Genomic DNA, 18,437 nt, shown 5'->3' on the forward strand with positions numbered 1-18,437 from the left:
TTGAAGAGCAAAATTTTGGCATCTTTGTGATTATCTGGATAGTAAGTTTAGACAAGGTTTAAGTACTGAGATCAGTCACAGAAAATAAAAAGGAATTACACAGAATATCAGTATCGATCATTGTATCTGTTTCTCTTCAGTTTCTATGGCTGCTGACAAGAGAAACAACCCAATGCAGGTCTTCCCAGCCTACACTGTATCACGGTCACACCTTGTAATAGAACTGATAAAATTGTCTCACCCAACTTTATGTTCCAACTCTTGTTGTTCTTTTGCTTTCCATTTAGCAAGAACTATCATCAATCTTGCTTTATGCATTTTTGCAGTCTTTATTGAAACAATTAAGTGATGATGCGCATTGTATGGTACTGCTGATGTTGGTTTTTCTGGTAATGCATAATTTTTCAGATACTAGGCTTTGGCATAAATGGCGATTTCCAGTATGTACATACTAGGTATGACACGAAAACAAAGCTGACGTCCTTCGTAGATACTAGGTAATATCAACAAAACTTAGCATCGGAGAATAATTTCGTCTGCACCATTGGAATCCCTGTGGTCTAATTAGGCGGGGCCCACTCTTAACAAAATTCAATTTTTTTGTTGATACTACGTTTTATTGGAGGACAGCCGTGCTGCATTCTTCGCCCTTTTTTTATATTTTTGTGCATATTTTTCGATTGTCTGGCAAAGAAGAAATAATTTACTACTATTGAGAATTTCAAATGCAACTGAAAATATAAACACAAAACAGCAATGAAACATCATATGCAGAAGTGACAGATACAAAATCCAAACTGTTACTAAAATAAACAATATTGTTCTAATGCAAACAACCAATAATAAATACTTACTCAATACTATAGCCTGTTTCAGGGAGCTCTTGGTGCAGCAACTCAAACTTTTTTTTCTTCACTGGAGCTATGATAGGTGTCTCTAATGTTTGAATGTCTTCCTCCTGCACAAGAGTCTCAACTTCAGGACCATAAACCTCAGATGCTGAAGGGTAGTACTTCTTGTCTTCGTGAAGAACAACTGCCATTGTTTCAGGAACTTCTACCTCTTCTTCCATATCGCCTTCTAAGTCTCTTTCATCCTAAACAATAACAAGAGTCAAAACACACCAAAGACGAATTTTACTTTACCTAATTGTACAGCAGTCTAAACAGTACCAAGTTAAATGTTTCTTCCTTAATAGAGAAATATTCTACTGATAGAGACTCCATACTACAATAAATTAAAAACAAAAACATATGATTTCTTTACAGGAAGCTTTCCCCAAGGTTAAGGCACATTACATTTTTAGTGAAAACGTTTTTATACTACACAGACTAAAAAAAAATTAATTTATATTTTTTATTACATAAGAAGTTTTTTCACCGTCCCTCATGTAAGACACTATGAGTAGAAAAATTCTGCTACATCACACAATTTTTGTTGATCAACAGTTTCGGCAAACCCAAAGATCTCATTGATGGCAGTTTGTGCAAACATTTAAGCGGAAGCATCACATTGTCATGCACACAACTCCTGTGTTATATGGAATGCCTTCCACTTTTGGCATCTGTCAATCCTTTATAAGATTAAATAAAAAAAAACAAGTTTTTTCAACTGAAAGTAAGGAGCAACATTAAAACTTAAAACGAACAGAAATTACTTCGTATATGAAAGGGGCTGCTTCCTCATCAACGCCCCGCTCTTTACGCTAAAGTTTGACTCTTCCTCTCAACTCCTCTTTTTAAAACAGTAAAAAACAGTAAAACAGTAAAGTTTTAATGCTGCTCCTTAGTTCTAGCTGAAAAAAAAAACTTTTTCGTATTTATTTTTTCATTGTTTTTTTTTTTTTTTAAATAATGCTAGTAAATCCTGCGCTCTCTTCATGGAAATTATCTTCCCCCATAACAAATTCCTCGATGGAAAGTTCCCCAAGTATATCCCCCTCTTCTCAACCGCTCCCCCAACCAAAAAAATCCTCCTGAAAACGCCTGTACACTTCCCAATAACCATTACTATATGTAAGCACTGGTCAAAGTTTGTAACTTATAGCCCCTCCCACGGGGACTGTGGAGGAGTAAGTCGTCTTCAAAGACATAGTTATAAGGTTTTCCGACTACGCTGAATAAAATGGCTATCTCAGAATTTTGATCCGTTGACTTTGGGAAAATAATTAGCGTGGGAGGGGGCCTAGGTGCCCTACAATTTTTTTGGTCACTTAAAAAGGGCACTAGAACTTTTCATTTCTGTTAGAATGAGCCTTCTCGCAACATTCTAGGACAACTGGGTCGATACGATCACCCCTGGGGAAAAGAGAAAAAAAAACAAAAAAAAAACAAATAAACACGCATCCGTGATCTGCCTTCTGGCAAAAAATACAAAATTCCATATTTTTGTAGATAGGAGCTTGAAACTTCTACAGTAGGGTTCTCTGATACGCTGAATCTGATAGTGTAATTTTCTTTAAGATTCTGTGACTTTTAGGGGGTTTTTCCCCTTATTTTCTAAAATGACGCAAATTTTCTCAGGCTCGTAACTTTTGATGCGTAAGACTAAACTTGATGAAATTTATATATTTAAAATCAGCATTAAAATGGGATTCTTTTGATGTAGCTATTGGTATCAAAATTTCATTTTTTAGAGTTTTGGTTTCTATTGAGCCGGGTCGCTCCTTACAACAGTTCGTTACCACGAACTGTTTGATGATACTCCCACATTATCTCTGATTTGTTTGTTTGATCCTTTTGCAGCAGGATGTCCTTTTAATAACTACCTCTGAAACAGGCTAGTTGTAAAGAAATTTGCACTAAGATAATTACTTCTTTGCAAGGCATGCCAAATTTGATATTTACTAGATAATTACTTATTTACTTACTTATTAAATTACTTACTTATTTAATTGCTAGATAATTACTTATTTATTTATAATTACTTATTTAGTAAATATTATGCTATTTACTAAGATAATTACTTCTTTTCAAGACATGCCATATTTGATGCAGAGTAGACATATTACTGCAGAAAATGTGTATTTTAATCTAAGTAAAGAATGAAAGAATTAATGAAATGAAATTAAAGAATTAAGCTTAAAAGAATAAATTCTAGCAAGGTATATTTATTATCTTTAAATTATATTAAGAACTAGCTGTTGGGGTGGCGCTTCGCGCCACCCCAACACCTAGTTGGTGGGGGCGCTTCGCGCCCCCCTAGCCCCCCCGCGCGCGTAAGTCGTTACGCGCCATATTAGTTACGCGCCATTGTAGTTGTGTCCCTGTGTTCCACCTGTGAATATAGAAAGATATATATATATATGTTTTTAACTACGTAAAACTTGCGAATATACAACATTCTTCTATGTCCCATTGTCTGTGCATATAAATAGATTGTCAGGTTTACCGACTCTTGAACATGCAACATAAAATTGCCCATGGGAAAAACAATCCGTATTCAGGTCTATACCTGATTATTCTAATGATTGCCCTTGAGCTTTGTTGATGGTGATTGCTAATCGAACATTCCCTGTGTCCCCGTCGTCATTTATATATCCCCCCTGTTCCCCCGGCATCCCCCTTGTAGTTGTGTCCCTGTGTCCCGGTCGTCATTTATATTCCCAGTATCCCGGTCGTCATTTGTGTCCCAGTGTCCCAGTCTGTAATTTCTCTTTGAGCGTCCCGGTCGTCATTTATATTCCCTGTGTCCCGGTCTGTAATTTATCTTTGAGTGTCCCGGTCGTCATTTATATCTCCCGGTCGTTATTTGTGTCCCAGTGTCCCAGTCTGTAATTTCTCTTTGAATGTCCCGGTCGTCATTTATATTCCCTGTGTCCCGGTTTTTAGTTTTCTTTTTCTCCTTTATTTTTCAGTTTTTTTCCTTTTTTTAGTTTTTTTCTTTTTCAGTTTTTAGTTTTTTTTTATTAGTTTTTAGTTTTTTTTTGTAGTTTTTACCTTTTTTTAGTTTTTTTTTTCTTTTTTAGTTTTTAGTTTTTACCTTTTTTATTTTTTTTAGCTTTTTTTAGTTTTTTTTAGTATTTTCTTTTTAGTTTTTTTTTGTAGTTTTTACCTTTATTAGATTTTTCTTCTTTTGTATTAATGCTAAAGCCAAGGTTCAAACCTGGAACCTCTCGGACCTGGAACCTGGAACATAACGCCTTACCAACTCAGCTACTTCGGCTTGAATACATTCGTTTTTGAATTGGTGTATGATGAAATAATTCAGACGTCATATAATGACGTCACTCGATAGACAGACAGACGGACAGACAACTTATTTTTATATATATAGATTCACATTTTTAAGAGTGATAAATATGGCAAATGTATTGGCAGGTGTCATTACATATTTTGTTGTTGTTGAATTAAATTAAAATAAGACAGTATCTACATTCCAATTTAGTAATTTCCTTATTATACAATAGCTGTAAGTAAACAATCGAACTGCACTGAAGCCAGAGTTTTTCCCTAACTTATTTTGACTGTTTTCAAAAATGGGATGCTATTTCGATAAAAATCACTAACAAGCTGATAAAACTTTTACCAATTGACCATAAGTCACACAATGTAGCTTTAAGTTTTATTCAAAAACTATTAAGATTTTTCTACAATTACCTCTTCTTCTTCTTCTTGGGGCTCTCTTTCTAACTCTTCTTCATCAGACTCCAACTCTGGTCCAATATAATTACCAAATTCATCATACAAGTCAGCATCCATGGTTGATTTTTTTTTTTCTCTCTTTTATGTTACTCCCAAAAAAAACTTGAATCAAACAATTCCAGGGATCACCAACAGTGCTGTCCTACAAAAAAAGGATAGTAAAAACTTCAAAGTAACAAAAAAAATCTATAGCTTGAATAAAGCAGTGGGGAGAAGGTACATGCATAGCAGAGTTGACCTCAGGCAACTTGGCATATTAAAGAGTTTTCAGTGGCATTACGTTTGTGCTTAAACCTCTCCAGCTTGATAAAAAAAAAAAAATACTCATAAATTATCCAAGAGGAGCACAAAATGTTTCTTGTGCAGGTACTAAATTGACTGCGTAACAGAGAGAAAGAGACAACATTAGTGGGAGAGAAAGAATAGCAAAATAATTTTATCCTTAGGTATGTTTTACTATTGACTTTGATCATCATCAAATTGCTTAAATTAACTTAAATCACATCTTGGAGCAATTAAGAATTTTACCATTGAGTCCAAATTATTTATTACTAAAAAAAAAATATGATGGTCATTGCCAAGGCTAGATTGAAGGGTATTAATTTTTACAAACAAAATACAGAAACACCCTGGTCACTACTGGTTCAGAACAGTGACAATAAAAGACACACAAGAATTGAAATGACAAATTGGCCTACATTTTTTTGTGCTACTAATCAATTTTACGATGGGTGTTGGCAGTGCAGGTGGAGGGGATAGAGAACAACATCTTCCAGAGGAAAAGATGGACTCTTCAAACACATTAAATAAAACATCTATCAAATAGACTTGGTTGGTACTTTCAGGATAGAAGGAACATCGGATAAAAAGTAAGCTGAGGTTGCAGGAACATCTTTCAAGGCATATACTAATTATAATATGGTTGTGATCTGAGTAGCCTACTAAGTAGAAAAATAAGGTCTATCAACCAATGTGCTATTTTAAGGGCTCATAATAGAATTGTACTATTTGTGCAATGTGCTATTTTAATTATGCTCTTGGAAAGAGCATAAAAAGAAGCATCAATTTGTCCGTCTTCTACCAAAGAAATTTATGGAACAATAGAAAATCTACCAAAAAATTCTAATGTGAATTAAAATCCTACTTATAACATTGGAATACCATTTCCAAGGCTTAGAGTCAAAGAGAAGCACACTTAAACCAAGATTAAAAGAAAATTTTTTTTTCCAAACTTAATAGCTAGATTTTGAATGTTTTTTTTTTATTACTTAGCTAGAATGAAGGTGAACCCACCACTGAATATATTTTTTAACTCTATTTTTAAATATACTAATTGCTTCTATTGTAAATTTTATTTTAAGTTCTTCTCTCTCTCTCTCTATTGTATAAGATTAATGATTCTTCTTGACTATTAAATAAAAAAAACAAGTTTTTTCAACTGAAAGTAAGGAGCGACATTAAAACTTAAAACGAACAGAAATTACTTCGTATATGAAAGGGGCTGCTTCCTCATCAACGCCCCGCTCTTTACGCTAAAGTTTTTTACTGTTTTAAAAAGAAGAGTTGAGAGAAAGAGTCAAACTTTAGCGCAAAGAGCGAGGCGTTGATGAGGAAGCAGCCCCTTTCATATACGAAGTAATTTATGTTCGTTTTAAGTTTTAATGTTGCTCCTTACTTTCAGTTGAAAAAACTTGTTTTTTTATTTAATTTCTGAACGTTTTTTAATCAATGCATGTTTTGATTTTGGCTCTCCGCAGAGGAATAATTAAAACGAAATTTGCATTTTTTTTTTTTGGCTAAATGGCTTTCTCATAATTTTGATCAAATGATTTTGAGAAAAAAAGAGCGGGAGAGGAAGCCTAGTTGCCCTCCAATTTTTGGTTAATTAAAAAGGCAACTAGAACAATTAATTTTTTACGAATCTTTTTATTAGTAAAAGATATACGTAACTTATAAATTAGCTTACGTAAAGAATTTTTTATTCTCATGTTTTTATTGCACATATGAGACGGTTCGCCCCCTCGTCAGTACCTCTCTCTTTACATTAAATCTTAAATTTTGTCCCAATTCATTAAGAATGACCCCTGAATAACAAAAGCCGTAGAATAAATAGTTGACATTACTAAAAATACTTTAGCGTAAAGAGCGAGGTATTAGGAGGAGGTGAGCCCCTCATATGGGTAATAATTTCTGTTCGTTTTAAGTTTTAATGCTGCTCCTTACTTCCAGCGGAAAAAAACTTTTTCATATTTATTTTTTCATTGCTTTTTTTTAAAAAAATGCTAGTAAATCCTGCGCTCCGTTCATGGAAATTTTCTTCCCCCATGACAAATTCCTCGATGGAAGTTCCCCCAGTATATCCCCCTCTTCTCAACCCCTCCCCCTCAACCAAAAAATCCTCCTGAAAACGCCTGTACACTTCCCAATAACCATTACAATATGTAAGCACTGGTCAAAGTTTGTAACTTGTAGTCCCTCCCACGGGGACTGTGGAGGAGTAAGTCGTCTCCAAAGACATAGTTATAAGGTTTTTCGACTACGCTGAATAAAATGGCTATCTCAGAATTTTGATCCGTTGACTTTGGGAAAATAATTAGCGTGGGAGGGGGCCTAGGTGCCCTCCAATTTTTTTGATCACTTAAAAAGGGCACTAGAACTTTTCATTTCCTTTAGAATGAGCCCTCTCGCAACATTCTAGGACAACTGGGTCGATACGATCACCCCTGAAAAAAACAAACAAAAAAAAACAAATAAACAAATAAACACGCATCCGTGATCTGCCTTCTGGCAAAAAATACAAAATTCCACATTTTTGTAGATAGGAGCTTGAAACTTCTACAGCAGGGTTCTCTGATACGCTGAATCTGATGGTGTAATTTTCGTTAAGATTCTATGACTTTTAAGGGGTGTTTCCCCCTATTTTTTAAAATAAGGCAAATTTTCTCAGGCTCGTAACTTTTGATGCGTATGACTAAACTTGATGAAACTTATATATTTAAGATCAGCATTAAAATGGGATCCTTTTGGTGTAGCTATTGGTATCAAAATTTCATTTTTTAGAGTTTTGGTTTCTAATGAGCCAGGTCACTCCTCACTACAGCTTGTTACCACGAACTGTTTGACTATGATCATTGCCTCAGCCCTGCAGTGTGTTGTTGCAGCTGGGTTTGGACTCTAGGTCCTTTACTACCAAGCTGAGATCAATCCCACTGTACTACAGCATAACATGGAAGAAAGAGTTGTGCTAGGGTATGATACCTAGGAGTTGGACACTTAATCACCACCTTAACATTTAAATCAATGTAAAATCTCTATTATGCCGCCTTGAAAGCGAATTATTTCACCATTGGATTTGCCTAAATTTTATTGATATGTATGTGATTGACTTAACTATTTTAACCATACACTACACTAGGCTAACAGTTTTCAAGTGCACTGACAGTCAACAGTGGAACGCAATCTTGGACACACACCTTAGACTTGAACATAAACTTGGAAAATGGTGCCCGGTTTTGGAAATGGGATCTTAAAGTTAAGACAAAGTATCTAAATCATAAAATGACTCTTTTAAAGGTACATTTAATCTAGCCTAAGACAAGTATTGTGTTGGAGAATAATTGTATTTAAATATGTTACAATGTGTGGGTAACTTTTGTCATAGTTTAAATATTAAGGAAAAAAGTTTCTCTAGATTGAAGTTAGCCAATCCTAGCTAGCCTAGTCCCAAATATCTACATCATAGCTCAGAATCATCAGTCTATGTTTGTAAAAGATATATTTCAATCAGATTAGATACTGTCAAAGTAATGGGGTGTTGCCCTATAGCAATAATAGTTAAAATGTTGTATGTGTGATGTATATTGATTCATCGGGAAGGTGTAGTGGGTAATTGAATCAATAGAATTTTATTACTGATTTAAGTAAATATTTATGATTAGCCTATGTTAATCTTTTTTTAAAGTTTGTTGATCATTTTCCCCTACTCAATAAGAAGGAACAAGTTATCACTATTTTTAGGGGGGGGTGTGCATTGTCCAGTAAATATTCAGCAGTTGATATTATTGACCTAGAATTAAAGTGAGCATACCATCACATGCCATTATAAGCTCTTTCTGAATATAATATTCACTTTCGTCACAAATTCAGATTTGAGTCCCTGCAGGACCCTTGAAAATAATAATTTCGTTCTATTTTTTGTAATAAAAATAGGTTATAACATTTATTTCAAACTTACTATTTCATTTTAAATCCATTTTGTAAAAATTGTATAGGTCACAAACATTGATTTGTTAAGATTAAGTTGAATAAGAAAAATTCTGAACAAATCTGTCATGATTTCTTCTTATTCTGTTAGCCAGCTTAAAAACTGCCATTTCACCTATATGTAAAAAGAAAATATTAAAGCTGACAAGAGAAACATGGCAGATGGAAAAATGGAGAGCTTGTTTGAATTTTTTATCCAACTTAATAGTGACAAATTAATGCTTGTGGATTATATAACATTGAAAAAAAAATGGATTTTATACTGAAATAGCAAATTTGAAACCATGTTTTAACCACTTTTTACACCAAAAAACATAGAAAAATTATCATTTTCAAGGGTCCAAAAAGGCTTAAAACTGAATTGGCAAGAAAGGTGATCATTATATTCAGAAAGAGCATAAAAATGGCATATAGTGGTACATTCACTTTATTTGTAAATCAATAATATCGACTGCTCAATATTTACCCATTGTCCATAAACTGAATATTATTATTTTGAAAGAGCATCAAAATTATTTGATCAAGATTATTATTATTTAAAAGAACTAGAAAAAAGGAATCAAGCAGTGCACTCCTCTTGTCCCTATGCCAGTTTTGGAATTTTGTATAGGCTATATTACCAAAGATTGATTGATCAGTGTGTTCACCTTTATTCTAGCTAAGTAATGTAGCCTAGGACTAGGCAAGAAAATATTAAAAATTTACCACTTTAGAAAACACTATTTTCAACTTTTTTTTTCAACTCATGTACTCAAAAACTGATTTAAGGCTAGGCTAAGAAAATAAAGAAATAAAAAAACACATGGGAAATATGCAACGTCAGCTAGCCTATATTTATCACAGCTAAATTTTTAGATTACCTCACTAAGGAGGTAGACTAGCTAAGAAATAGTAAATGACAAAGCATTTGCCTGGGATTCTGATTAATGGATAGTTCTTTTGGGCTTGGTCTGTTTTGACAGGCGTTTTAAGGCTGAAAAACCTTTTCTTATCTAATTTATCTACTATGAGTCGCCTCCCCACAGTAGCATCATAGTTGAAGGCACAAATATGTGATGAGTTGGAGGTAATAGGCTTGGGACTGTCTGTGCAGGATTTTGACTCTTGTCCACAAAAGAGCATCACCAAGTGCTGGAAACCATGTTGTGACCGAGATGGGGCCAGGATGGCACAAAGCCTCCATTCATACTGGAAGTCCCATGGACTTCTTGCTGTCCAGTTCTAAGCTGGCTTAAGCGCTTTGCTGTATATTAGAGATAACATGCTGATCCCCATCCTGCACTGGTATCCAGGATCATTGCTTTCCCAGAGGCCAAAATAATTTCAATGATTAAAAAACATGAAAATTGGAACTTGGAATTTTAAGATGTTAAAAAATGGCAATCATATCAACATTTTCACTGACAAATTGAGATGATTCGAACTGAATTTATTAGGAAATTCAGAAACTCATATCCCAGGGGTAGGAAGCATGAAATTAGATGATATAGAATTTGTTAACTCAGGCAGGAAGGATGGAGTACATAGACAGGGAATAGGGCTCATGATGAATAAGGAAGCTGCTAAGTCTTGTTTAGGCTAGGAAGGTATTAATAATAGAATACAAATTGCAAACTTTATGACAAAAAAGATCAGAGTATCAGTATTAGTAGTATATGCCCCTGTTGAACCAACTGATGGAGATACTAGTGACTCGGACAAATTTTAATTACAGTTACGGGAGCAAATAGACAGGGTCCTAGTTAGAAATATGGTGTTTTTTCTAGGAGATTTTAACACCCAGGTTGGTAAAATAGGGATAGATGGTATACTAGCCTACATTAATTTGGCGTAGAAAAAAAAAAAAACAGTAATGGCAATAGGCTTTTGCAATTTTGTAGGTGTAACAGTTATAACCTATACAGTGTTTGGTCATAAAATGGCCCATAAGTTGATATGGTATTCACATGATGGTAAGACAGCAAATTTTATTGATTGTTATAGTAAACTGGCGAGAATCAATGCAAGATACTAGGGTATATAGGAGTTTTGTCATTGATGTTAAAAGTATTAAATAAAAAAAAAACAAGTTTTTTTTTACCAAAATAAAGGAGCAACATTAAAACTAAAAATGAACAGAAATTACTCCGTATATGAAAAGGGCTATTCCTCCTCAACGCTGCTCTTTACACAAAAGTTTGACTCCTTCTCTTAACTCTACTTTTTAAAGTAGTGAAAAACTTTAGTGTAAAGAGCAGGGTGTTGAGGAGGAAAAGCCCTTTTCACATACAGAGTAATTTCTGTTTGTTTTAAGTTTTAATGTCGCTCCTTACTTTTACTTAAAAAAACTTTTTTTTTTATTTAATTTCAGAACGTTTTGAATTTAAGCATGTTTTAATCTTGATTCTCTGCACATAAATAATTAAAACGAAGTTTGCATATTAATTTTTTTTTTGGCTAAATGGCTTTCTCATAGTTTTAATTGGAAGATTTTGAGAAAAAAAAGGAGCAAGGGAGTAGGCCTAATTGCCCTCCAATTTTTGGATTGCTTAAAAAGGCAACTAAAACTTTTAATTTCTTACAAACGTTTTCATTAGTAAAACCATATGTAACTTACAAATTAACTTACATAACGAACTTCCATATTTGTATGTTTCTATAGCATATATGAGGGGGTTCACCCCCCCCCTTATCAATACCTTGTTCTTTACACTAAAGCTTAAATTTTGTCCCAATTCCTTAAGAATGACCCCTGAATCACAAAGGCCATAGAATAAATAGCTGAAAATACTAAAAATACTTTAGCGCAATGAGCATGGTATTACAAGGAGGTATGCCCCTCATATGCGTAATAATTTATCATGCATTTAATAAATCATATTTATTTTTTCATTATTTTTTTTTAAATAATGCTAGGAAATCCTGTTCCCACTTCATTGAAATTCTCTTCCCCCATGACAAGTTCCTCCATGGAAAGATCCTCCCAAGTAACTTCCCCCCCAAACCAAAAAATCCCCCTGAAAACGCCTGTACATTTCCCAATAGCCATTACTATATGTAAACACAGGTCAAAGTTTGTAACTTGCAGCCTCTCCCATGGAGAATGTGGGGGAGTAAATCGTCCCAAAAGACATAGTTATTAAGTTTTTAAACTATGCTGAATAAAATGGCAATCTCAGAATTTTAATTTGGTGACTTTGGGGAAAAATGAGCGTGGGAGGGGGCCTAGGTGCCCTCCAATTTTTGGTCACTTAAAAAGGGCAATAGAACTTTTAATTTCCATTAGAATGAGCCCTCTCGCGACATTCTAAGACCACTGAGTCTATACAATCACCCCTGGGAAAAAAAAAATAAACATGCATCCCAAATAGGGGGTGTTTCCCCCTATTTTCTAAATGAGGCAACTTTTCTCAGGCTCGTAACTTTTAATTGGTAAGACTAATCTTGATGGGACTTATACATTTAAAATCAGCATTAAAATGCAATTCTTTTGATGTAACTATTGGTATCGAACTTCCATTTTTTAGAGTTTTGGTTACTTTTGAGGTGGGTCACTCCTTACTACAGTTCATTACCACAAACTGCTTGAAAGATCTCCATCTAGTAGTGTCTAGGGTTAATGTAAAGCTAGAATTTCAGAAGGGTAACTACCTCCCAGGAAGTTATAATGTTGGTAGACTCTAGGATGAGAATTTGAGAGAAACTTTCCAGGAACAGTTGAATATTAAACTTGAGAGTTTAAAATTTGACAATGTGGAAGATGGTTGGAATAATTTTTGAAAAACAATTTGTGAAGTTGCTCATGGTGTCTTAGGGAAGAAAGATGAGACTGCAGCTAGGAATATTAATGAAAGAGCTTTATTTTTGGTAGAGAGGAGAAGGGGTTTGTATAAAAATTATCTGAGTGATAGATCATATGAAAACAAAAGGAACGTAAAGAAAGTAGAGAAATTAAAAAATATGAAGTAAGGAGGTGCAAAGTGGAGTCCATGGAAATAATTGCCAAGGATCTAGAAGACATAACTAGAGAGCATAACAATAAAATATTTTACTGTTATGTTAATAAATTGAGATGAAGCAGCCAATCTGGACTTGTCATAGTTAAAGATAGAAACAGGGTGACAATTATTGATAAGGAAAGAGTTAAAGAGAGATGGGTGGAACATTATGAGAATGTGCTAAATCAAGATACAAGTTGCAGGAAAAGATATAGAGAAAAATCAAAAAGTTTGTGATACCTTGGATGTGAAGGAAGATTTGTTTTGAGAGAAAGAATTAGCAACAGTACTAAAAGGATTAAAAAATAATAAGAATCCTGGTGCTGAAATTGTGGTAAATGAGTTTCTTGAATATGGTTGCTCTGAGGGTAGACATAGTTACTGAAGATTATGAATATGATTTCTGAAAAGGGGAAGTACCTAACAATTTTAGGAAAAACCTTAATTAAACCACTGTATAAGAAAGGTGATAAGAGTAAGTGTTGCCATTATTGAGGCATTAGTCTGGTCTCAGTAGGTTGCAAATTACTTAGTAATAAGCTAATTTTTAGACAAAGAGATGCTGTAGATAAAGTTTTAACAGAAAAACAGTGCAGTTTTAGAAAGGGTAGAGGATATGTTGACCAAATTTTTACTCTTGAGCTAATAATTGAGAAGTGCCTATGTTGTCAAAGACCTTTAGTCCTCAGTTTTATACATTTATTTATTTATTTGAAAACCCATCAATCATACGAAATGAAAAAGACAGAGCACGAACATATAAATATAAGAAAATATATAAAAACATATCAGAAGAGACATAACTAGAAAGAGACTCAACTAATAAAAGGGCAAACAAAATAGCACTAAAATGAATAAAACGAAACAGATCTATTGTAAAAGGAGATTATACAGATCGTGATCTACTATTTTAATATTGTGTCTTTTGATTAAATTTTCAACTGCAACACAAGGGTCAGTTATGTGATACTTTTTAATGAGGATTGAGTTTCTGTACCAAGGAGGAAAACGTAGGAGGTATTTAGCAAAACAGAAGAAAAGCACACGGATTTTAGACAGTTCAGCCTTCAAGAATAGTTTCCAAAATGGTGCCAGGTACAGAATATGAGCTAAAACAGTAGCGTTGTACAGGCTGGCAAGGAGGGGGCAGCTAAAACGGAATTTAGCAGAGACTATGGAATCATACAAGCCAGAGATTCGTCAATTGAGGTGTTTGATCAGTAGAAGACGTGTATGCCTTAGAGACGAGCCAATAGGGACTCTGAGGTAATTTATATGGTCAGCAGTATTCACGAGATTTTCACCAAAAAGCAGTGAAGGCACGTTTGGTGTTTTTTGCCAATTGAAGAGAACTATCTCGGTTTTCTCAGTGTTAAAACTGATGCCAAGTTTTAGATATTCGGTTTTAAGCGTTTCAAAAATGTCAGAAGCTATTTGCTATGTTCTACTTAAGTTCAAAACGTCATTGGCATAACATACTAAGGAGGTGTCTATAGAGGAAAGAATGCATGAGGTTGGGCATTTATGTTGTGCTTGAAGAACATAATTATTGAACAAATGAGGGGAGGAGACAGCTCCCTGGTGGGCATCTTTCAAAATGGGGATCAATTTTTCATGAGGCCAGGGAGGCAAATTTTTGTCAGGAGGAAGCTTTAGGCAAATGGACAGCCTCAAGTACATATCACATAGGGATCAAACTATGCAGGGATTCAGACCTAGTTGTGAAGCTTTTAATAACATTGCAGCATGTATGAGTGAATTGAATGCATGGCTGATGTCATGACTAGCTAAGGCTATGCTCTCTCCAAAAAAATCCGCATCAAGTAGCACACTCACTACAGCCGTCAAGGCATCAGCACAACCAGTACAGCACTTAAATCCGAATTGACAGGGCGGGGTGTAGCATTTAGTTTCCAGTTCATTAATGAATAGAAGCTTGAATAGTTTACATAAAGATGTGGTGACTGTAATGGGGCAGAAAGACAAGCATTTGATGTTATTTTTCCCTTTCTTTGGAATGGGGGTAAGATCCCCTAGGCAGAAGGAGGAGGGAACAACACCTTGCATGAAGATCATCTGCATAAAAAGCAAAAGATGCATAGCAAGAATCAAACCACCATGTTTAATATGGATAGCGCTAACACAGTCAATTCTGCAAGAAGACTTGTTTTTCAACTGACAAATTGCTTGAATAACCAACTCTAAACTGACAACAAAATCACTGTGCAGAAGCTTTATCAAGGAACTCGTCCAATTCTCTCTCGTACATGTCTTCAAGCTGGGGGTTAGGAGCAGCAAATTCACTCACATAATAAGAATAACAATTCTCAACAGGGATTTCAGACAGCAAAAACAGAGAGGTAGGCTTTGCCAAAGATACAGACTTGAAAACAAAATTTCAATCCTGTTTTGCATGGGTGGAATAGCTATCAACAGGAGATTTACAGTGGAGGGAGAGCTCCTTCAAGAATCTATGCTTTGTAGTCAGTCTGATGCTATTAATGATACCAGATCTTGGGCACCCACAGTCTTTCCATACTGAAAACCAGAATTTTGCTCGATGACAAGCAGCTACCAGCAAATGATTTTTGGGCCATTTTTGCACCATCCCTTTACGAACTTTTACTTTAGGTACCACTAACCTCTCAGCATGAAGGAGAGCATGACGAATTTCAGTACAATAAATAATGAGACAAATTTGGACTTCTTCTTTAGAGAGATCTTTTGGTTTTAGGAGGAGATTAAAGGGAATACGGATTTTATTAAGAATTTCTTCTGTCGCCAGAGCAAATAGTTGCTTATTATGAGCAAGCATTCAATTCTGTTGATAGTAGAGCTATATCAAAGGTCTTATCCTTGTATGGCATATAGGACACATACACTCAAGTGATTAGAGCTATCTAAGAGAATAAACTGCTACAGTTAAGGTAGGAAATGAGGTTAGCAGCTGATTTTGTACTAAATCAGGAGTTAAGCAAGGCAATGTTCTATCCCCCTTTATATGGATTACTTTGATGGACTTTGTCTTCAAGATCACAGGAAAGGCAATAGGAGACCACTGAATCAAATGGGGAGGAAAAACTCTACTGGACTTAGATTATGCAGATGGTTTAAGTGAGATGAAAGTGAGAGCAAAATAAATGAATTTTTAGAGATCTTCCAAGTTCAGGGTGCTAGAATAGACTTGAAAATTGATGTTAAGAAGACTAAGTTGCAAAGGCTAGGAATAAGTAAAGATGAAAAAGTGATGTTGGGTAATTATCTTAAATCACATCTTCTAGCAGCTAAGGTTGAAAAACCTATAGATGTTGCTAGGTAACATAGAATCAATGTAACAGTCCATAATCATATCTACTTACATATATACAGGGAATTTGGTTTCATTGTTGGGTGTTATTAGATGTATCACTTGCCTGGTGCATTTGGGGGCTATTATACCTTGCTGGATGATACTAGTTTATCCCACTGCATCTTCTATCACTTCCCAGTCCAATCTCAGTCAACACCAATCTTGAAGCTGTCAACTGACCTGGCAGACACTGTAGATTTGCTGAGTGAGTTCCACAGTCAAACAACACAATTGGTAAAGAAGTTCAGCTTCTCGGGCTTTCTTTAAAATTTTTGATGCATGTTTTTGGGGTTTCCTCATGTTTTGGTGTATTCACTGTGATTGAAAATGGGCTTAAGAGTGTCGCTGGTCATTATCTTAAATGCTAGGATGACATCTCCTCCATTTATGTGGTGTGCTAGGGTAGGAAGGTCAAGCTTTTTTAACTGTTGCTTGCAGGAGACTTGTTTTTTTCAAAAAAGAGAGCTTGGTTGCTCTATGCTGCATCTTCTCAAGTATCTCCATGTCACACTTAAAGTGCAGATTGGAAACTGGCTGGCCAAACTCAAGATACTGCATCTTCTCAAGTATCTCCATGTCACACTTAAAGTGCAGATTGGAAACTGGCTGGCCAAACTAAGACAAACAAAGGCTGTGTATAGCTTCTTGATTACTCTTGGTTGGCAACTTGTCACTAAATGATTGATCAAACCAAGGATCTTGTTTGCCTTAGCTACTTGGTGCTGATAGTGACTATAAAATTCAAGTTTATTGTCAATGATTATCCCAAGATCACACTCTTCCTCAGCACTCTGAATGGGCATATTGGCACCTGCAGAGTCAATCATGTAATAACTATGGTAGGGTTGTTTAGACCAAGATGAAGAACTTTGCATTTGCATGGGTTGAGCTCAAGCATCCAGGTTATTGCCCATAGACAAAGGTTTCTGAGATCTTCTTGTAGAGAAGAGCAATTTTCTGTTGAGGCTGCTGGACCAAAGAGTTTAGAATCATCTGCACATAGTTCAAAGCCATTCTTAGCCACACCAGGAGCATCATTTACATAGAGGTTAAAAATAGTTGGACCTGGTTTGGTCTCTTGGGGGAAACCACTCTTAATATGAACTGGTGTGGAGCAGATGCAGTCACCTCTTTCATCATATACAGTGACAATCTGGATTCTGTCAGATAGGAAGCTGTGGATCCACTGGGCAACATAATTTTCTATTTGATATAGTGCCAGCTTGATCATAAGGTAGCAGTGAGACATATTATCAAAGGCCTTAGCTTGATACAGTAGGAACACATCAACTAAAACATCCTGCTCCAGCAGATCAGTTATAGATTCATAAGCTAGTATTAGATTTGTTTCAATAGACATGCCTTTCCTGAAGCCACAGTGACTAGCAAAAAGAAGGTCATTTTTGGTCATATGCACTATGATTGCATCACTGACCAGTCCTTTGATAAGTTTGGCCACAACAAAGGTCAGGATAATGGATTGATATTTCTCAGACTGAGTTCTAGATCCTTTCTTGAATAACAAATTAATTATGGCAGTCTTGCAAATCTGCAGGTAGACTACTAGTCTGAAGACACAGCTTGAATAGCAAACAAAGTGGCTCAGCTACTAAATCTGCAAGTTCTTTAAGGAGCCTAGGGATGTATACTGTCTGGGCCTGTAGCTTTGTTGGGGTCTAGTTTACTCAGCCATTTCTTAATGAAAAGATTGATCAGGTGGGTAGCTTCACTTACCTTGGCAGTATTATTAGTAAAGATGGTGAGAGTAGTGAAGATGTTAAAAGTAGAATAGCCAAGGCTCAGGGTGTTTTTCATAGTTAAAAGAAGAATAGGAAGATATGTCTATAAACCAAGATTAGAATATTGGAAGGTACCATGATGACAGTGGTCAAATATGTCTCTGAGGCATGGGTGCTTCAAAATGCAGATGAAGATTTATTGAATATTTCCACAAAATTTTCTGCAGGTTGTTCTGGGTACCCAGCTGACTGAAATATTTTAAACAGTAGGCTGTATGAAAAATGTGCTTCAATTCCACTTTCTAGGGCTATAATGAAAGAAGGTTGAGACAGCTAGGATATGTTCAGCAGATGAAGGATGACAGATTACTGAAGCTTGTCCTTTTCAGCCAACAGTCTAGGGCTAAATAGAAAGCAGACTACCCTTGACTAGGGTGGGAGGATGTTGCAAAGAAAGATTCAAGGG

General features: G+C 35.3%; 2 protein-coding genes across 3 annotated transcripts in view; both read right to left on the reverse strand.

Moving 5' to 3' along the window:
* LOC136027586 (116 kDa U5 small nuclear ribonucleoprotein component-like) overlaps nt 1-18,437 on the reverse strand; it is an 83,139-nt gene that overhangs the window by 63,498 nt on the left and 1,204 nt on the right. For both annotated transcript variants that reach the window (XM_065704970.1, XM_065704971.1), the window contains exons 2-3: nt 4,599-4,785; nt 855-1,096 (exon numbers count right to left, since the gene is read on the reverse strand). In XM_065704970.1, coding sequence (XP_065561042.1) covers nt 855-1,096; nt 4,599-4,700 — 344 coding nt within the window. In that variant the 5' untranslated portion in view covers nt 4,701-4,785. The remainder of the gene's footprint in view (nt 1-854; nt 1,097-4,598; nt 4,786-18,437) is intronic.
* Nucleotides 17,056-17,643, reverse strand: LOC136027765 (uncharacterized). The gene has a single exon (XM_065705225.1). The coding sequence runs from the start codon at nt 17,641-17,643 to the stop codon at nt 17,056-17,058; it is 588 nt and encodes a 195-aa protein (XP_065561297.1).

This window comes from Artemia franciscana, chromosome 5 (genome assembly GCF_032884065.1).
Source record: "Artemia franciscana chromosome 5, ASM3288406v1, whole genome shotgun sequence".
Lineage (NCBI taxonomy): Eukaryota > Metazoa > Arthropoda > Branchiopoda > Anostraca > Artemiidae > Artemia > Artemia franciscana.

What these genes read in the sequence shown, in the direction of transcription:
- LOC136027765 (XM_065705225.1), bottom strand. Translation starts at nt 17,643, where the DNA reads ATGACCAAAAATGACCTTCTTTTTGCTAGTCACTGTGGCTTCAGGAAA.